We start from the raw sequence: 20,060 nt of genomic DNA, 5'->3' as shown, positions 1-20,060 counted from the left end.
GTCTGAGTGAGCGTTGACTTCACGCCGCCGCATGTCTCACTCACTGCTGCGTCGGTTAATTTCCCGCCTGCGAGGGAGAACACAGGCAGAGGTGAGAGACAGTCAGCTGAGTCCTCACTTTCACATACAAGCACATTAATTTATGCGTTTGGCCTCTGCTGACTGTGATTTACAAGTGTGTGGAATTCAATAAGGTCCGTTTTAAATATACATATATATATATAAACACATATATATTTTAATATTATTATATACATACATATATGTTTGTATATATATATATATATATATATATCAAGAGTCCTGTTATTTAGTTGAGAGTACAGAGGACAATTTAACAGCATTTGGTGTGAAAAAATTCACACCGAACAGAAAAAACGGTGTGAATTGCTGTTGCAGTCACACACTTACACACACTTACACACACTTACACAGACTTAAACAGACTTACACACACTTACACATGCTTACACACACACGTGTCCAGTGTGAAACCGGCCTGACACACTGGACCTTTAAGGCGGCACAAAGGGAGAAAGTGTGAAAACGAAGAATGAATACAGCAGGGTTTGCTGTGGAGAACACAGCCACAGCAGCAGACTCACAGGCGTAAACTCGGGGTTAATTGTGGTACAAGCTCTGAACTCCTAAGCTCACCGGGCTTTAGAAGAACTCGCTCCACAAAGCCAAGAAGAGGACAAAGCAACTTGGCACGACGTGACCGAGAGAGGAAAGAGAGCGAGAGCAGGAGATGAGAGGAAACCACAGAGGCAGAGAGATGTGAGCATGACAGGGTTTGTCCTGTTATTGGCTCAATCCTGAGTCCGTCTCGCCGCTGTTGTCTCACACTGGCCCTTTAACACCCAGTGTATCGCAGGCGACACAGAAAAAGATTCCAGCGGTTTCTGAAAGCTGAGAAGTTGCACGTCAAAGCCGACATAAGGTTATTACGGTAATTTCACTCGGGCCGTTGCAGGAAGCCGGCGAAATCAGTGTCTTCGTCGCCAGAAAAACAGAGAGTTGGAAAAACCGCCTGTACATAAGTTTCCATTTGTGTTTTTTTCTAAATAAAGCGAGAGGATAACTGGCCAGATTTCATTCCTTTAACGCCATCAGTGAAGCCTTTGCGTGCTTTAACTCTCAAGTTACCTGCGAAAAATAAACAATGAAAATAAGGGGAAACAAGTGCGACTGTAATGATTCTCCTTTTATGCAATCCTCATCGACCTTGTGACCTTGTCCTCGGTGAGGCAGCTTCTTTGGGCTGTTTTTGATTGGGTTTTGGAGCGAGAATCCGCGCTCGGCAGGCACGCCGTTCACAGGAGGACATTTTGCCGGCGTATACCAGCTAACGTAAATTAAACCAAACTCCCGGTCCCATCTCTGTCTCTTTCTTACCAGACTGTGTTTTCCAGCGGGCTGTCGTTCAGCTGATGAAAGTCCAGCTGGGCAAAGAGCGGGAAGAGAACCTGGATCCCTCCGATGGAGTGAATGGCACTGTGGATGGAGCAGGTCACCGTGGCTTTCACGTCCTGCGGTGACAAAAACAAAGTCTGTCAAACATAATGGAGGTGAATAATGAGGACAGGTGAATGATTGGGGCAAGTGAACGATGAGGACAGGTGAGCGATGAGGACAAGTGAGCGATGAGGACAGGAGAATGACGAGGACAGGTAAATGATGATGACAGGTGAATGATGAGGACAGGTGAGTGATGAGGACAAGTGAACGATGAGGACAAGTGAATGATGAGGACAAGTGAGCGATGAGGACAGGTGAATGATGAGGACAGGTGAATGATGAGGACAAGTGAACGATGAGGACAAGTGAGCGATAAGGACAGGTGATTGATGAGGACAGGTGAATGATTGGGGGCAAGTGAACGATGAGGACAGGTGAGCGATGAGGACACGTGAATGATAAGGACAGGTGAGCGATGGGGACAGGTGAATGATGAGGACAGGTGAGCGATAGGGATAGGTGAATGATGAGGATTGTGTTTGAGATAAAAAGGTCAGGTGACCTGCAGCATGAGGGCGTGCGGCGAGTGCACGAAGATGGAGGCGTTTTCTTTGGGCGAAGACTCCAGGCAGAGCTGAGCGTCCGTGGCCTTGGCGTTGTAGGCGAAGGCGATGGAGCCAGCCAACTTGCCGTCGTACAACACGAGCTTGTGATGCTCGGCCAAATGGATGTCGCTCTCCGACTTGAACTTAAACGTGCTCTGGGGGAAAAGTACAAGAGAGAGAAGATCCATTGAAGAATGTTTTTTTTAATTTGGATCAGCAAACAACGATTTCCAGAGACAGGGATTTCTGTTTTACATTTCAGCCTTCAGAAAATGCCACCTTCCCAAAACTGCTGTAAAAACATTATATATTATTATTTTTTCTACTTTAAATTAGTTAGTTTTTAAAACTACTTCAGCCTGAACTATACATATCAAAACATTTTTATTATTATTATTTTAACCCTTAAAGGCCAGTATGTTTACACAACTCGAAAAAAAAAACACTACAATAATTTCCATAAAATACAATACAAGGAGAATTTGATAATAATTATTATTAGGCCCTGGGATGGATCAATGATTGGCAGAAACACTGACTTTGATGCATTGTTATTTATTTTAGAGTGTCAGATTTAAAAAAAAAAAAGTATTAATTTGTTCTTAACAGCAGAAAATGTCACCTTTGATACATATCAAATTTTCTCATTTCTAAAGTTTACCAAAAATGTATATCCTCTGGAAAATTTGAGCTATGTTCATTCAACACAGCCAAAATGGCTTAACAATAAAAAATAGAATGCAGGAAATATCCCCAGGAACTCTTGAGGGTTAAGCTGGATTCTTTTCTGGATGATGACGATTCTAAGAGTGAACAATGAAAAGGAGAAGACAAGAATTAAAAGTTGTTTAACTATATATATGTACGCCTGTGTGTGTTTGCCTGCATTTAGTTCAGTCTGTTCTGAAGCAATTTCAAACCAAAAGTACAGTCACGGCTGAATTTTTATGAAGCTGCACTAAAAAAAAGGAGAATTTTTTTTTTTTGTGGAAAGAGAGTGGGCTGTAATTGCGATTACAGCCTTTTTTACTCAGCACACATTAACATTTTTAATCAATGAAAAAAGTTTCTGTTCAAAAAGTCTCTGCACTCACAGAAGAGGAATAAAAAAGGCAGATGGGGACTCAGAGTTAAAGCATTGTGCAAATATTTCCTGTTCAGATCACAAAAATAAACCTGTTCTGTATTTTATATTATATTTGTTGAATTTCCACTCCAGCTTTATTTAAGCGGATAAAGTTTCAAGCAGTGGAGATTCGACTATAAAACATTTACTGTGCGACTTTTTCTGCCTTAAATCCTCAATAATTCTTCTCTTTATATGGTGTTTGAAGATACACTTTTTTTTTTTGCATTAATCGGACTTTTTGCTTGACTAACGCCCACATTTTTTTGAGTTTTAGAGACAGCTCAGTGGACCAGAGAAAAGACAGGATTGGAGTCACTGTCCGTCTGGAACTCGCTCTTAACCTCAGTAGCCAATCAGCAGGCAGCTTCCTGAGGCCTTTGCCAAAGTCACTCGTCCCCAAACAAGATCCCATCAGACCGTGGTCAGCAGCTGCCGTTTCCCCCCCCCAGTGTGTAGTAAACCTTACATGCGCCCTCTGCTGGATGCTAAGTGGTACTACTTCAATACGTGCTCATGAGCGGGTCTTTGCAGCTTAAATGTGAACTCTACATCCCACATTTAATACAATATCGACTTTCAAATTAAAAGTGACAGTGCTGATCCCGTGTGACCGGAAACTCTGTTCTGCCTGGACCAACGTTTCGTGAGAGCAACTGCATTTTCCATCAGTCAGTGGCCTTGGAAACACATTCATTATGGCTAACGTAACAAACAGTCGATCAATAACAGACTAGTCCTGATTTAGTGAATCAATTAGCCGTTGACAGAGGAGCTGAATTAATCCGTCAATGTGGTGTGAATGGAATATGTTTAATAAGGAGATCAATGGCTCTAATCAGGAGGGTTGAATAAATAATGGACGGGACGAATGAGTTTGCTTCCCTCGCTGATTCGTTGACAGCAAACAGATGGCGAGGAAGACGGAGACAGAAAGAGCTGAAGCAGCAGCAGCAGAGGAACAACAGTTAGATTCTTCTGCACGTTGTAGTTCATTTTGGTGTGTTTCAGGTACATAATACCATGGCAATATCATATCTTGACTTAAATATCATGATAATATCATATTGCAGTTTAAATATTGCAACTTAAATACAATACCATGGCATGACTTAAATATCGTGATAATATTGTATCTTGAATTAAATATCATGATAATATCGTATTGTGACTTAAATATTGTGATAATATCGTATGGTGACTTAAATACTGTGATAATATCGTATTGTGACTTAAATATTGTGATAATATCGTATTGTGACTTAAATATCATGATAATATCATATTGCGGTTTAAATATCGCAACTTAAATATCGTGAAAATAAGGCATCCTGATAATATCATATTGTGACTTAAATATTGTGATAATATCGTATTGTGACTTGAATATCGTGACTTAAATATCATGATAATACCATGGCATGACATAAATATTGTGATAATATTGTATCTTAAATTAAATATCCTGATAATATCGTATTGTGACTTAAATATTGTGATAAATTCATATTGTGACTTAAAAATTGTGATAATATCGTATTGTGACTTAAATACTGTGATAATATCGTATTGTGACTTAAATATTGTGATAATATCGTATTGTGACTTAAATATCATGATAATATCATATTGCGGTTTAAATATCGCAACTTAAATATCGTGAAAATAAGGCATCCTGATAATATCATATTGTGACTTAAATATTGTGATAATATCGTATTGTGACTTGAATATCGTGACTTAAATATCATGATAATACCATGGCATGACTTAAATATTGTGATAATATTGTATCTTGAATTAAATATCATGATAATATCGTATTGTGACTTAAATATTGTGATAATATCATATTGTGACTTAAAAATTGTGATAATATCGTATGGTGACTTAAATACTGTGATAATATCGTATTGTGACTTAAATATTGTGATAATATCGTATTGTGACTTAAATATCATGATAATATCATATTGCGGTTTAAATATCGCAACTTAAATATCGTGAAAATAACGCATCCTGATAATATCATATTGTGACTTAAATATTGTGATAATATCGTATTGTGACTTGAATATCGTGACTTAAATATCATGATAGTACCATGGCATGACTTAAATATTGTGATAATATTGTATCTTGAGTTAAATATCATGATAATATCGTATTGTGACTTAAATATTGTGATAATATCATATTGTGACTTAAAAATTGTGATGATATCGTATTGTGACTTAAATATCGTGACTTAAATATCATGATAATATCATGATAATATCATATTGCGGTTTAAATATCGCAACTTATATATCGTGAAAAATAACGTATCCTGATAATATCATATTGTGACTTAAATATCGTGACTTAAATATCATGATAATACCATGGCATGACTTAAATATCGCGATACTACTGTATCAAATGACTAATGCAACCAAACCTACTGAGGAAAATAAGTGGAACTGATCCATTATTAATGTGAGTAATTACGATTGTGACTTTTCTGCTGTGACTGAACAGTCTGAACACACAGATCATGACTTTCCCATTAAGTATTAGAGTCTTAAATAATCTACACCACTAGTAAAACTTTCTTTAAAGTACAGTCCATCTTTGTTTTCATATTTTTTCTTTATCCTTGTCCCTTTCAGCACTCCATAGATTCAGGCTTTTTAATTCTGCTTCCAAATGACAGTTGTAAAGATCCTCCCCCTTTTTTTTTAAGGGGGGGGAGAGGGCTCACTTTGCCCCGCAGCATTTTTACAGAGCACTTCTGGAAATTGCTGGGGTTGAGTCACAGTCCATAATTAAAGAAGCATGAGGGTTATTCTGTTCATCTGCCTTGATCGGGCCCACACAACAGCGAGCGAGCGTGGCCCTCATCATCAAGTCTCTAACATCCTTCAAACAGCTCCTGCTCTTGGAAACCAAGTGAGAAGAGATAACAAGCTGCCATGCCCTGCACTTTAGTGTAAGCCGCTGTCGCTGTGTGAAAATAATGATCTCGGAGGTTTTAGCTTACAAACCCTGCAGTGTAAAAGCAACTCGCCGCACAGCAGCCACGCGCTCGTATAAAAGAATTACAGCTCACTTCCTCTTTTCCCTCGGACCCAGAACTCTTTCCAAGAGACACGCAGAGACACTCGAAGAGCTCCTTCCTTTGTTACCTGGAGTGGAGCATCATCCAGGACGCGTACAGTTCGTCTTAGCATGTTGAATAGTTTAACTTGAAGTGTGGAAATTCTTTTTTTGGCCCGTTTCTCTGAAGAAGCCGTGCGATAATGAATCATCTCTGGTTTAATTCATGCAGCACAAAGACAGAGACTCAGTGGTTGTTCTCTGAAAAAGAGCGGCAGAATTTCAGCATATCCCAAACACAGCCAAGTCCTGGTGAAAATCAGTGTATTTGAGTATCTAGTCATGTTGTTTATTGATCCAGGTCCAAATATGTAGGTAAATAATTCAAATTATGGACCTAATGTGTTAAAACGACATGGATCTACCGTCTCTCTGTCCAAACACTGGCTATTGCATTCGAATTTTAGCGCTGACCAACGCATCATGCTCTTTCACCACTAACCGTCCTCTTCTGACCCATGATGACTTTTCTGGTGAGGAAAGTGTGACACCGGAGACAAGCATCTCACCTTTTTTATTCCACGTGTGACGAACGTGGTTCCCAGTAAAAAAACAGACATTGTCGATAATGATATTGACATTCTTCCAGCAATATTACGTACAACTGACACCTTAGTGGTAGTTGAGTGAATCTGAATATTATCATTCATTCACTGTGAGAGTTGTGGGGTTCAGTCAAACAACATTCCACTCCAGCAGTGTGTAATCTCCTAATTAGGATAAACACCCAAAAGTACAAAGAACTCCTCCTTCTCCTAAGTGGAGTGAATCGCATTTACAGAATAAGATTAAATGCCCCATAAACTTTTGCTAAAAACCAACACATCCTGCTTAAAAAGTGTGCTTCTCATCACCACTGTCAAGAGCCATATGTTCTCCTTTGGATTCACTCCTAAAAACTCTTCCTGGATTCGTTTCAGGAACATTCTGAGAAAAGTACGACCGTTGTTTTATCCAGATCCTCGGATTAAGGGATGTTTTTGCTTATGTCAATGCAGAGATTTGACTTACTCGACTGTCAAAAATCCTATGTGACCCATGTATTTTGACCCAGAACCAACCTTCAACATGTTCTGCAAGTGACACCTTGTGGGAACAAGACTGAGTTGTTGCTCCACTGACAGCTGTGAGGCACTGACAGACAGCTCTGCTGTGAATTTGTAAAGGATGGATCCACCTTATTCCTGCAGGCGCTACTGGAGAAATGATTATGGGTGGAAGTTCCGCAGTGAACTTGTTCTTTCCAGTGGCAAAACACGGCTGCAGGATAGCGCTGTGCGTAAACATGCTGCAGTTTGTACCTCACCTGATGTTGAAACTAAAACCCAGGCTTGGACATGTGGGACATTAAGACACAAGACGGCGCTTTTCTTCTTTGCAGACGTTTCCACAAGAGATAAGAGTGCCACGTCAATTTGTACTGGACACATCAATGATGAAAAGTTATCGAAAGGTTTTACCGGTTCAAAATCCTCTGTGTTTTGGCGAATTTCGATTCGAAGTGCCCCATAACTTCGGCATACATTGAGTTCGCCTGAATTTCCCAAAATTTGGTGGAAAGATGTTATAGACCAAGAGGACCAAAACCTTGGCCTCAACTCATCAAGAAGTCGGCCATTTGGAATCTTGCCGTCCATTTTGCCAATTTGCAACCCTACGTTAATGAGCGAGACGCATCAAAGTCGAAAAGTTGTCGGAAAGTTTTGCAAATTCAAAAGTGAGGTCAGGGCACTGCTGCACTCCCACAACAGGAGCCCTTTCATGACTGCGTGCATTCCTTGATATTAATTTTATTCGGGAAATAAGTTTGCCCTCCTGTTAGCAACTTCCTGTCTATAGTTTTAGATGGGTCAATCTCAGTAGGTGATAACCCAAGTATGTAAAATTTTACATTTTGGTAAGAATTTACCCACTGAGGACAAAAAATGTAAAATTTTCAACAAATCCAAATCAATTTTTTTGGACAATATATAATCGTATTATGTGTGTATCTCAGCGACATCTCAACACATCAGGATGAATTTTCTCATGTGTACATAAGACAGTCATAGCTATAAGCAGGTAAACTTCTACACAGATCCAGAAGATTTATCTGGATCCAGTGGATGAAAATGTAAAAAAAATTCAGGTGCCGTTTTAAATAAAAACGCAGACGACAAAGTGTTTAAGCCATGGCGGATGTCTGCGTTCTTTGAGTGATTCTGCTCTAATGTGATATAAATAAGTCTTGCAGTGTTAAAGTCACACTGAAAGAGTCAGTTTACCACCAAATAAGTTAAATTTAACACAAATCTGAAAAATAGTTTTTAGTGGTTGAATGTTTATGCTTTGCCAAATAAATAAATGTGTTTTCTTGTTTTAAGCACAGGTGGTCTCATACATTTGTTAATATTATTATTATTGTTAGATATTAGGAGATATTGGTTTTTGAGTGCAAATATTGCTACAGATTATTACTAGGGTAATGACGCTGAATAATATGTAAAATTGAAAAACCTAACCCTCTAAATGTTCATCAATATTTACATTTTCTACATGAATTCTAACACAAAATGTATAAAATGCGTCAATCTGGAAATGTCCTCTAATAATTTGGTATATTTTTGTTAAAAATAAAATGGAAAAAGTTTCCAAAATCGGCCCCCTGTAGATGTGGATAATATCACGCATGTGTTTGTTTGTTTTTGGTCATATAATCTTCTGCCTCAGATATCACATTACACCACAGTCCCCATGCACACATTTTTAATCCAGGAGCAGCTTCTGTCCTCCTCGGTCTCTTCCTACAGCAAATCTGTTTTGCACACACGCACGCACGCACACACACACACACACACACACACACACACACACACACACACACACACACTGTTTTGGCACTAGCTCAACGTGCTAAGCTGCTTCATGTAGAACACATATGGCAGCAGTGATAGAGGACAAGGACAGGAATAAGTCTGTGTACGCGAGCGACGTACGAGGAGACATAAAAAGCCGCAGCTTCGTTGTTTTTGACACAAAGTGGGTTTTTCATCCATCAGCATCCTTTTATTCTTGATTTTCTGCATAAAACAGAACGGAACGGAGACAAAATATGCAACATTACGATGGGATCTTTATGCATTTTCTATGTAATTATCTATTCATTCCATTTTTCTTTGGCGTTGGGACTGAGTTACACCTCCTGCCTTTTCCCTCTTCCTCTCCTGGAGAATTAACCGCCATAATTCCATTGGGGCCATACTGAAGAAAATATGACAACATAAAGTCAAACATAATATTACAAGAAAAAAATCCTAATATTATGACTTTATTTTCCCACATTTTAATGGTTTATGCCAGGGTTATTCCACTTCAGAAGAGGCACGGGACAAAAAGGAAAGCTGGTGTTTTGTGGGCCACACAGAATATTTGTCAGTAAAAAGCAAAATAAAAAGGTTTATAGCAATTATAGAAAATATAATATATAATATAAAGAATAAAAATAGCCAAACATATACCGGGTTTATCGCTTTCATTTAGCACTATAATCAAATCCAGACCAAGTTGGACGTTCAAGAGACGTGCAAAAGTTAAATCCCGCTAACAGACAAGAACATTGGGGCATTTCATTTTGTCAACAATTACACTGGGATTGACATGATGTCGCTTGACTGTGTTGAAATGATGCAAACCTAAACCTCACCTACTATGCCCTTGCCTGGACCTTCCTCCCAATGGGGACATTTTCGTCCATAGGCGTGTTAGTGTGAGTATTTTAGTGAACCTTGTTTATAATATACTAAAAATAATATTACAATAATACGTGAAAAATATACATACATACATACATATATACATACATATACATATATATATATATATACATATATATATATATAAAAAAGAATGTAGACGTAGTTTATTCATATATATATATGTCTGTATAAAAACCTTTATACATACATTATATGTTAATTTTATAGGTCAAATAGGTCAAATCCGCACTTTTTCGTCCCATTTTAAGGTGACCGAATGAAAAGTGCGATGCAAATCCGATTTTGATGGATTGGTTGAGCGCAGTGTACACTGTGAAGCAGGTGTGTTTTTGCTCTAATCTGCTGCACTCCGTCTCTTCCCCGACAGCTCTCAATTAAAACAGACGAGCCACTCGTCGTCCGCACGGCGCTCCCATTACGACAATCAATCACCGGGCCTGACAACTCTCTGACCTTCCTCATCAGCTCACCTGACTCTGCCTCTGTGTCCTGCTCAACATTACCGAGACTGTTTACGGCTCCATCAATTGCGGGGTAATTGTCTCCCCGGGACACACTCTTCATTATTTTTTGGAGAAATCCGCAGGATTGATCCCTGGTGTGTTACCCACCTAATAGAAGGTCTACAACCACAATTAAAGTCAGAGGGGAGGGGGGAAATGAAAGTCACCAGTCATTAGCTGAAAAGACCAAACAATGAGATCTACTGGGGAAACTCTGGGCTTTTTATAAAATGAAAACAACAAACATCCATCTCATTATCGTCCGCATGAGTAGAGGGTGTTACTACTTTGTACGAGGGGTGGGAATCAACAATTCTCTGATAATATATCGCGAAACAATCATATACCATATAGGGCATTAATGACTTCTCATTTTTTCAGGTCAGCTTATCTGTCAATAAAGTCATCTTTTATTTATCCTCCACCAGAGAGTCACGGGGGGTGCTGTGCCAATCTCAGCTACATCGGGCAATAGGCTGGGTACACCCTGGACAGTTCGCCAGTCCATCGCAGGGCCACACACACATAGAGACAAACAACCATTCACTCTCACACCTACGGTCAATTTAGGGTTTCCAATTTACCTAATCCCCACATTTCATGTTTTTGGACTGTGGGAGGAAGCCGGAGAACCCGGAGAAAACCCACGCACACACATGAAGAACATGCAAACTCCATGCAGAAAGGCCCTTGTTCCAACCGGGGCTCGAACCCGAGTCTTCTCGCTGCAAGGCGCCATGGGGCCCTTCCTAGACTCATTTGTTCAAAAATGATGCCAGTATTAATTTTTGAATAATTTGTTGAAAAATATGCAATCTTTTTCCATGTATTATTATATTATTTTTAGTCGATTGTAAACAAAGTGAACTAAAAGACTCACACTAACACACCTTATGGACAAAAACGTCCTCATTGAAACCCGTTCAAATCACTATTTTGATGCATCGTGACAAAAACTTGGCAATTTAAGGATTAAAAACGTACTAACCCCGTATGACGAGGACTGATGGTATAAAAAATTATGAGCACATTTTGGTGCTCTAGGTGTGTTAACTTTAGTATTTTACGAAATATAAAACAAAAAAAACAATGCATATAAACAAACAAATGTTTCTGCTAATCTTTCACATATGCCCGGCTGCAATAATCACACCAAAAATAATCCAGTTTGCATGAAGTATATTGAAAATAATTCATTTATCGTGTTTTATTTTTTAGACCATAAAATGAAACTTGACAATTTAAGGATTAAAAATATTGGTTTAAAACATTTAACAAAATTTTTTAAAACATTTTTATGAACACATTTTGGTGCTCTAGTTGTGTTAATGTAGCTTTTTTTGAAGGCACATCTAAAGGTTAAAGTTCTCTGTAACATACTGTATTCAAAGTTAGACTTAAAACCTTCCTTTTTGATAAAGGTTATAGTTAGAGCTGGATCAGGGAAACCTGAACCATCTCTTAGTGAGGCTGCTATTGACCTAGACTGCTGGGGGAATTACTTTTTATCTGTTTTTTTATTATAATTATGACCTTTTTTTATCTCATAATTATGACTTGTTAATCTCATAATTATGATTTTTAATCTCATAATGAGGACTTTTTATCTCATAATTATGATTTTTAATCTCATAATTATGACTTTTAATCTCATAAAGATGACTTTTTATCTCATAATTATGACTTTTAATCTCATAATGATGACTTTTAATCTCATAATGATGACTTTTTATCTCATAATGATGACTTTTTATCTCATAATGATGACTTTTAACCTCATAATGATGACTTTTTATCTCATAATTATGATTTACTTTGAGGATATTTTTTATTACCAAGGCTAGTTTTTCCCTCTTTTTTTCTGTGGTAATGGGCTTCAATGTGATTTCTGAATAAATAAAAAGGTTGCTAACAAAGTAACAAGAGTGGGATTAAAAGAAGTCTGAAGATTTAGTCTCAGATACTTTGTATCAAACGTGATCTGACTGAGCGTGCACGTGCGTGTCATTCCTCTGTGTGTGATAGAGTGAAGAACTTGACACTGTGAAAATAAACCAAAAATAAACAGCAGCACCTTCTGAGCATCACAAACAAAAGTGAGACGGCGAGAACAAGCAAATCACGGATCCGCCTGTAAACACGCACCAAATCTGACTCAACGTGAGACGGAAACGTGCGAGAGCGAGTAAATAAAGAAAAAACCAAGAATAGCAGCAATTTGCAGGTTCCACACCAAACTCATTAAAACATCACCAAATGTGCATTGTCTATAAAGTCTAAACTCTTTCTATTCATTTCTACTGTTTTTCACAGTATGCAAATTGGTGGGAAATCCAATTGCACAGACCTTAATGGTCCACGAGGCTTCTTGTAAAGCAAATTGAGCATGTGTGTGAGTGTGTCAGTGTGTGTGAAGAGCATGGCCTTTCTAAAAGGTCACGCTCCTTGGAGTTTTGATCCCTAATTACGACCAACTGTGGAGCACACGCACATCATTCCCAGCTCTACTCCTCTGACAATAATGGGAATAATAATAATAATACTAATAATAATAATAATAATAATAATAACTAGGACTGCATGCAGTCATGATAGGGCCCTCGCGTTCCCATGCAAGTTCCCTGACCTCACTTTTGAATTTGTAAAACCTTCGACAACTTTTCGACTTTGGTGTGCCTCGCTCATTTACGTAGGCTACAAATGGCCAAATTGGAGGCCAAAATTACAAATGGCCGACTTCCTGTTGAACTGAGGCCATGGTTATGGTCGCCTTTTTTGTTTGTCTTGGTCTATAACATCTTCCCACCAAGTTTCGGGAAATTCGGTGGAACTCAATGTATGCCCAAGTCATAGGGCACTTCCTGTTTTGTGGGGAATGGTCGAAATTCGCCAAAATGCAGAGGGTTGCCGTGGCCACGGCGTTTTGAATCCGCAAAACCTTTCAATAACTTTTCACCATTGATAAGGACACTTTGGATATGACAAAGGCGCGCTCGGTTGAGTTCGCTCATTTACGTAGGGTGCATATTAGCAAAATAGACGACTTTCTGTGGAATTGAGGCCATGGTTACGTCGACTTTTTTGTTCGTCTATAACATCTTCCCACCAAGTTTCGGGAAATTTGGTGGAACTCAATTTTGCCTCTGTTTTCCCCTTAGGGGGCGCTATAGAGCCCACCACACACAACGGTCCGGGAACTATGCCAATATCGCATTTTCACCAGACCTGACCTCCATGCAAAGTTTTTATGCACGTTAACCCCCTCAAAAATGACCGCAAAGCCACAGATATAACAATAATCTGGAGGATTACAATAGGTTCCTCGCACCAATTCGTGCCAGGAGCTGTTTCGGCCACTGCCATTCGTGGCTCGGGCCTCAGCTGAATCCCCTCCAGGTTGGGTCAGCATCTTCTTACATCCACAGTCATTCTGTTTTGCACTCTGTCGAGACTCTCGGGAGCAAACACAACCCTCGCCGCTCGCTGCTCACCGCTTCTCCTCCCCCGTGTACCGGGGTTATTATTCTCCAGAAGCAGGTAATTTATGTTGCGGTTTATCTGGCCAGAAACCCCCATCGCTCCCAGGATGGAGACACAGGGGTGAAGGAGCCACGGTAACGGGGCATTGATTCCACAGATTGATAGGTAATGTGGACCGCTTACATGTAATCTCATTCAGTCACCCTGGAGTGAGTACCTTGTAGCCTGGTCCGAGCTGATGAATTGCAAATATCTGCGCGGGATTGAGGGCTTCGCTGAAGATGTAGACGGCTCCCAGCTGTCCGCAGAACACTCTGTTAGCGTCCGCCGTCTCCGAGGACCCGAGGAAGCACTTATCATAACTCTGTGAAAAAATAAGGCAAGGCATGAGAAGGGGAAAAACCTGTACATCATTCTGTACTGGAAAAAAAGAAACACGGTTAATTCGGCTTAAGAATGAGAAATAAACAGCTAACAATTCTCTCATGAAAGGACAGAAAGTGTGGCTGATTTATAAAAGACACGGAAACCTCGATACACAGTACCCTCAGGGGCAGTGTGAATATGTGCGGTGATTACATTAAGGATAAATTTGAAGGATAAGTTAAAATGTCAGCAGCTAATTACACAGCAGCTGACGAGTGAGTCGATGCGGAGAGATGTACGAGTGCACCCGGGAACTGGAATCTTGATTTAAGCTTGTTTTCCATTTTAGTTTGTTGAGCCCTGATTTGCTTCCGTGATGAGAACATTTAAAAATACAAGTATATATTAAAAAGATTGCAATTCATGGTAAAGCGCCATAAAGAGAGCGACGAAAAGAAGGCACCTGTCGTCACATATATCTATATATATATGTATGTGTATATATATATATATATATATATATATATACATAAAATTATACATATATATATATAAAATTATACATATATATGTGTATATATCAAAACCCCTTACGTCGTTCGTGTTGACGTGCCACGCCATGTCTCCGTACGAGACGAGCTGTCCGTTGACGTAGCATCTGATTTCGCTGTTCCTCCAGCGGCTGTAGATGTGAACGATGCTGATCATGTACCACTGAGGGCGACAAGACAAGGGATTTTAACAAGTCAGCTCAAAACACATGCATTTACACTCATAAAGCAACAACAAGGACAAACACGGCAGAGTTCAGGTTTATTATGGAGCAATACGTCGTCCAGCGTTTTACGCTCCATGCAATTTGTTTCCTTTTTAAAGCTGAGAATTCGGACCGAAAGCTGAGTCTGAGTCTGCGGCGGCAGATAGTGAGTAATGCATGAAAGAAGAAAAAGGCTTAGGAGGCAAAGAAAACTTGTTTTTTTCACTGTGCACAAAGTCACTCCAGTGATACTCTGGTCTTTTAACAACAGCCAGAGTTGACTTAAAAATAATAATAATAAAAAAAAACTAATATAATTATCAATAAAAAGAACAACAGTATGTAAAAAGAGAGCAATAATTCATTTGAATCCGCAAAACCTTTCGACAACTTTGCATCTTTGATGTGGCCAGTACAAATTGGCACATTTTTGTTCAGTTGAAGCCATGGCTACGGTCAAGTGTGTGTAGAATGATGGATTGCATGTCCGGACAAAAGTAATGTAATGTAGAGGTTTCTATTCAACAAAAAGGTTTACAGAGACATTGTAGTAGTTGGCATTACTGTAGTTGTTTGTTTTTGCCTCAGTGCCTGTGTTGGAGAGAATAAAGAGTGTGTTAAAATAAATTGACTTCTTTGACATGAAAAATTTGTCTCTGTGACGGTCTGGCAACCTGTGCAGGGTGTGAAATTCCACAACTATTCGCCTTTGATGTGTCAAACTCATTCACGAAGGGTGCAAATCGCCAAAATGGACACCAAAATTCAAAAAGGCAAAAAGGCCTTCTTCCTGTTGACTTTTTTAGTTCGCCTTGGTTCATAACATCTTCCCCCCAAATTTCAGGAAATTCAGTGGAACTCGATGTATGTCGAAGTCATATAGGGCACTTCCTGTTTCGTGGCGAATGGTCGAAATGTGCCAAAATGCAGAGGGTTGCAGTGGCCGTGCCGTTTTGTATCCGACAAGTGTGTATACATATACATATATATATACACATATACAGTATATATACATATATATACACACACATACACATATATACATATATATAATAAAAATCATTTGAAGCAACGTTTTAATCCTGTAGTCCACGCTGCTGATGCAGGACTAAGTACTTGACCCAGTGTCCACTCTTTGAAATTCTGTCCCGGTACTGTACGTCTCTTTAATCAGATAATCTCTTTGAAGTGCAAAGTTGAAACTGAATGAAAGTCTCCGCGAGTTCAAACCTCAAGGTTCTGTCTTAAATACTCGGGACATTTTTATTACAGGAGGTACAAGACGCAGAGCTTCTTCATTTTTCCACTTCGGATTGCTTTCACGTGAGGACGTTATCAATGAGCCGTTCACACTCGCAGTGATAGTTCATGTTTCTGAAGTGGTCGCTTGAGGTCCATCAAACGCTGACCTCACCGTGTTCACCGCCACTGTCTTTCAGGGGAAGAAAAAAAAACGGATTTTAGCCACTTAATGAAGAGGCTCACCTCACAAAAGCGGCATGTGTTTAAGTCAAGGATGTCTTAATGAGATATTAACCACATGTTTACGCCGTTTGACAGACTTTCCAGGCTGCAAAATGAAGCATGTGAATGTTTCATGGCTCTTGTACCAAAGTCCATAGAGAAAATGAGCAATTTTTAAATTTTTTACTGATAATCTCTCAGTAAGTTAAAGCGTTTTTGTAACCCCATTATTGCGGTCAATTCGGCTTTTTTAAATCCTTAATTTTAATGTGTCTAAGTGAGACAAACCAAGCAAACGACACAGCAATAGGCTGACAGCTCCTGTGTTCCCGTGAGCTAAAAACGCAGATTTTCTCAATGGAATTTGGTGCACGATGGTTAAACTTTAGGTTTTTAGTCCGAAAATTCTGTTTTAACAGCACGGATGTTAAAGCCCACATAGACCGGAAGCTCCAATTAACGCTGCGTTTGTGTGTGTATCTGTGTCATTACCTCGTTTATGAAACCCTAAAGCTTCAGAACAAACAGTTCAGCCACTGCTGAGAAAATAGTGTTGTATTGTTTTCCTGGGCTGGGGGGAGCTGTGTATCTGAGAGCTGGCCTATCTATTACGTCACTTCCAGGTACCTGGCCAATCACAGTACAGTAGGAAAGCTCTCGTTGGCTGGCCAATCACAACACAGTCCTGGTTCTGGGGGTGTGGTTTTGGTCTGAAACAGCGCGGCTGACGAGAGCGTCAGTGAGGAGATATTTTGATCAGCTCGTTTGCAGCGATTAGGAGGTTTTTAACCATGAAAACAAGTTAATATATGTAAGTAGACCTCCATAACTAACATATATGTGTGATACAAGCATTCTATGTCGCCTTTAAGCATTTGGGTAAATAGCTTGGCAGTCATGTTGTCGGTGTGAATGTCCAGCTGCGCTCCGTTTGTCGTTGGAACTCGGAAATTTACGAGGTTGTGAACTCGGATTTCCAACTCACAAACTTGGAGCAACAACATAGGAGTCAAAGATGGCTGCCATGCTACTAATACTACCAAAATACCCAAAATACAGTGTTGTCAACTGGTATTGATAACAATAGGTATGATTGCATTTCGGTGAACTCACGGGTGACGTTACTCCCAGCTCTGATCTAAGTCCAGCATAAGGAAGGCAACACTAGCTTGGTGAATTGGGTGTTTCTACTACGTCAACACCGCACTTACAACAAACTTTAAAGCAGCTGAAAAACCCCGCCAAATATAAATACATTATGGATGAATGAGGAGCCTGGGCAGATTTTGTTGAGCACACAGTTTCCTCAAAGCTCAGAAAAGGTCAAAACGTTCAAAGACTATTGACTCGACGTATTCTCTGAAGTAAGTTGACTTTCCTGTTATTTTTTTTTCCTTTTCGCAAAAGCAATTTAACAAATCTTTGCCTGCCCGTTTGTGTTAACTCAAACAAATGAATCTACTCGGGGATCACAAACAAACAAAATCAAGTATGAAAACACTGGCACAAACAATCACGGCGGCTGAGAGAAAAAGCCCCCCGTTCATGACCTGTGGGACTATGTGCACACTATTTATTGGTTTGACCACAGAAAGGGCACCGCGAGCCATTTCTGTGGAATTACAGCTGTCGGCACACAAACGTAAGGACACTCCGAAGAGGATTCATGGCCGAGGGAGGAGAGCAAAACGTCCCAGAGATCATTTAGAAAGGCACTTATCCTCACACGTCTGGACTGAAAATCAATTAAAAAGCGTAATTCAACATGTTTTATCCTCTAATAGCTTTGACTAAATGGTACCTGCTGCACTGCAGCAGTATGAGCCTGAGATAAACTGTCGTTCCCAGGTGTTGTGCGAAAGCCCTAATTGTTTGAAACATTCGCTGAGGCCGTTTTCGCTCTCTCTCTCTCGCTCTCTCTCAAAACGTGGGGATAAGTATGCTTCTCACACGCTGAATTTGGTTTCATTTGATCAAATTACACCTGTTATAGTCACCCCGGGGGTGGAACATGTAGGAAATGTATTATATTGAGACGTAAAACGAAAAAAATGTGTGATACTGATGGTTATTGGACCTAAAAAGCCCCACTAACCCTCTCAGAAACGTCTCAACCTGACGAAAAGCAAAACTAATATATATACTATATGTAATATATCGTGATATATGACAAATATGTGGATACAAACTTGCACACGGGTTGTTTTGAGTGACAATACACTGTAAATATGCTCTAAAATAAGACATCTACTGTTATACATGCTTAAAATACACTCATTACTTTGCACTTCTGTTAATACCTGGTTTATTATGTTAAATGAAGGATATTTAGCTGTGTAAGAAACAATGTAAGTGGCTATAAATATGGTGGGATTCTGCTATAACACAAACAATTAGGCTTAAAATTAAAGAAGTTTTACCTTTTTTTTCTTTTCTTTTTTTTTTATATAATTATGTCATTTCCATGTATTTTTCAATCAAATTGCAGCCTTTAAAACCAGGAAATCTCAGAGTCATCACAGATACCTTATGACGATAACCTGAGACCACATATTGTCTCATATTCCCCATATAAGACAGTATATAATGTTTTTACAGTTCATTATGTGTTACATCGTACCTTCCTCGGCTGAAAGTCGTACTTGACACAGTGCTGGAAACCTTTCCCTTTGGACTTGAGCGACGTCACGATCAAGCAGTTTCCGACGAAATGTGACGAGTAGCCGATGCCTTTGCTTGTCCGAAAGCTGTGAACACAAAACATGAGATGATGCTATGGTTAAAAATCTTAGCCGACCAAGTATTATAAAACGACTTAGAGGCAGAAACTGCACATGTGTGGCCCCACCTATACAGCACTTTCTCCATTTTATGTGTGTTTTATGATACAGTATCTATATTGTATTGAATACGCTGCATGATTGATGCAGGTCGGGACACTCTTGCCAAAGAGGTTTTTATTTAATCTTGCTAAGATTTAATTCTGGTTAAATAAAGGTTAAATAAAATAAAAATGGAAAATGTCAAGTAGTCAGTAATCTTTCAAGCAGAACTATGCTGGAGTCATTGTGACGGTTAAATGTCTCGTTGAATCAGGATTCTTGGGTCTTGGCGAGAAACACAAATTGCTTTTTACGGCGAGGCAACGATATCGCTATTTTAGACGCAGTAAAGATCGGAGATGCTTTTTCCCGAATGGCAAGAACTGAAGAACCTGGCTGTTCTTGTTGCTGCGCTTGTACGTTTTTTTGGGATATACTCTCTGTTCTCTGTGTATTTGCTCTTTCCCGATGTTTGATACTGTTGTAAAGGTTCTCCCACCGACACGGACAGCGGTGAGTTTTTACGACAGTGAGGATAAAGCGGTAGACAATGGATGGACGGATGGATGGATGGATGCTTAGG

The 20,060-nt window shown here is 39.4% G+C and overlaps 1 protein-coding gene across 2 annotated transcripts in view; it reads right to left on the bottom strand.

The window, feature by feature from the left end:
- The window catches only part of nbeab (neurobeachin b), a 306,319-nt gene that overhangs the window by 225,997 nt on the left and 60,262 nt on the right, over positions 1-20,060 (bottom strand). For both annotated transcript variants that reach the window (XM_058633432.1, XM_058633433.1), the window contains exons 6-10: positions 19,276-19,402; positions 15,029-15,148; positions 14,286-14,432; positions 2,024-2,221; positions 1,399-1,532 (exon numbers count right to left, since the gene is read on the bottom strand). In XM_058633432.1, coding sequence (XP_058489415.1) covers positions 1,399-1,532; positions 2,024-2,221; positions 14,286-14,432; positions 15,029-15,148; positions 19,276-19,402 — 726 coding nt within the window. The remainder of the gene's footprint in view (positions 1-1,398; positions 1,533-2,023; positions 2,222-14,285; positions 14,433-15,028; positions 15,149-19,275; positions 19,403-20,060) is intronic.

Source organism: Solea solea, chromosome 7 (assembly GCF_958295425.1).
Source record: "Solea solea chromosome 7, fSolSol10.1, whole genome shotgun sequence".
In the NCBI taxonomy this organism is placed as follows: domain Eukaryota; kingdom Metazoa; phylum Chordata; class Actinopteri; order Pleuronectiformes; family Soleidae; genus Solea; species Solea solea.
The sequence above is the reverse complement of the archived record's forward strand: the minus strand, read 5'-3'. Positions and strand labels throughout refer to the sequence as shown.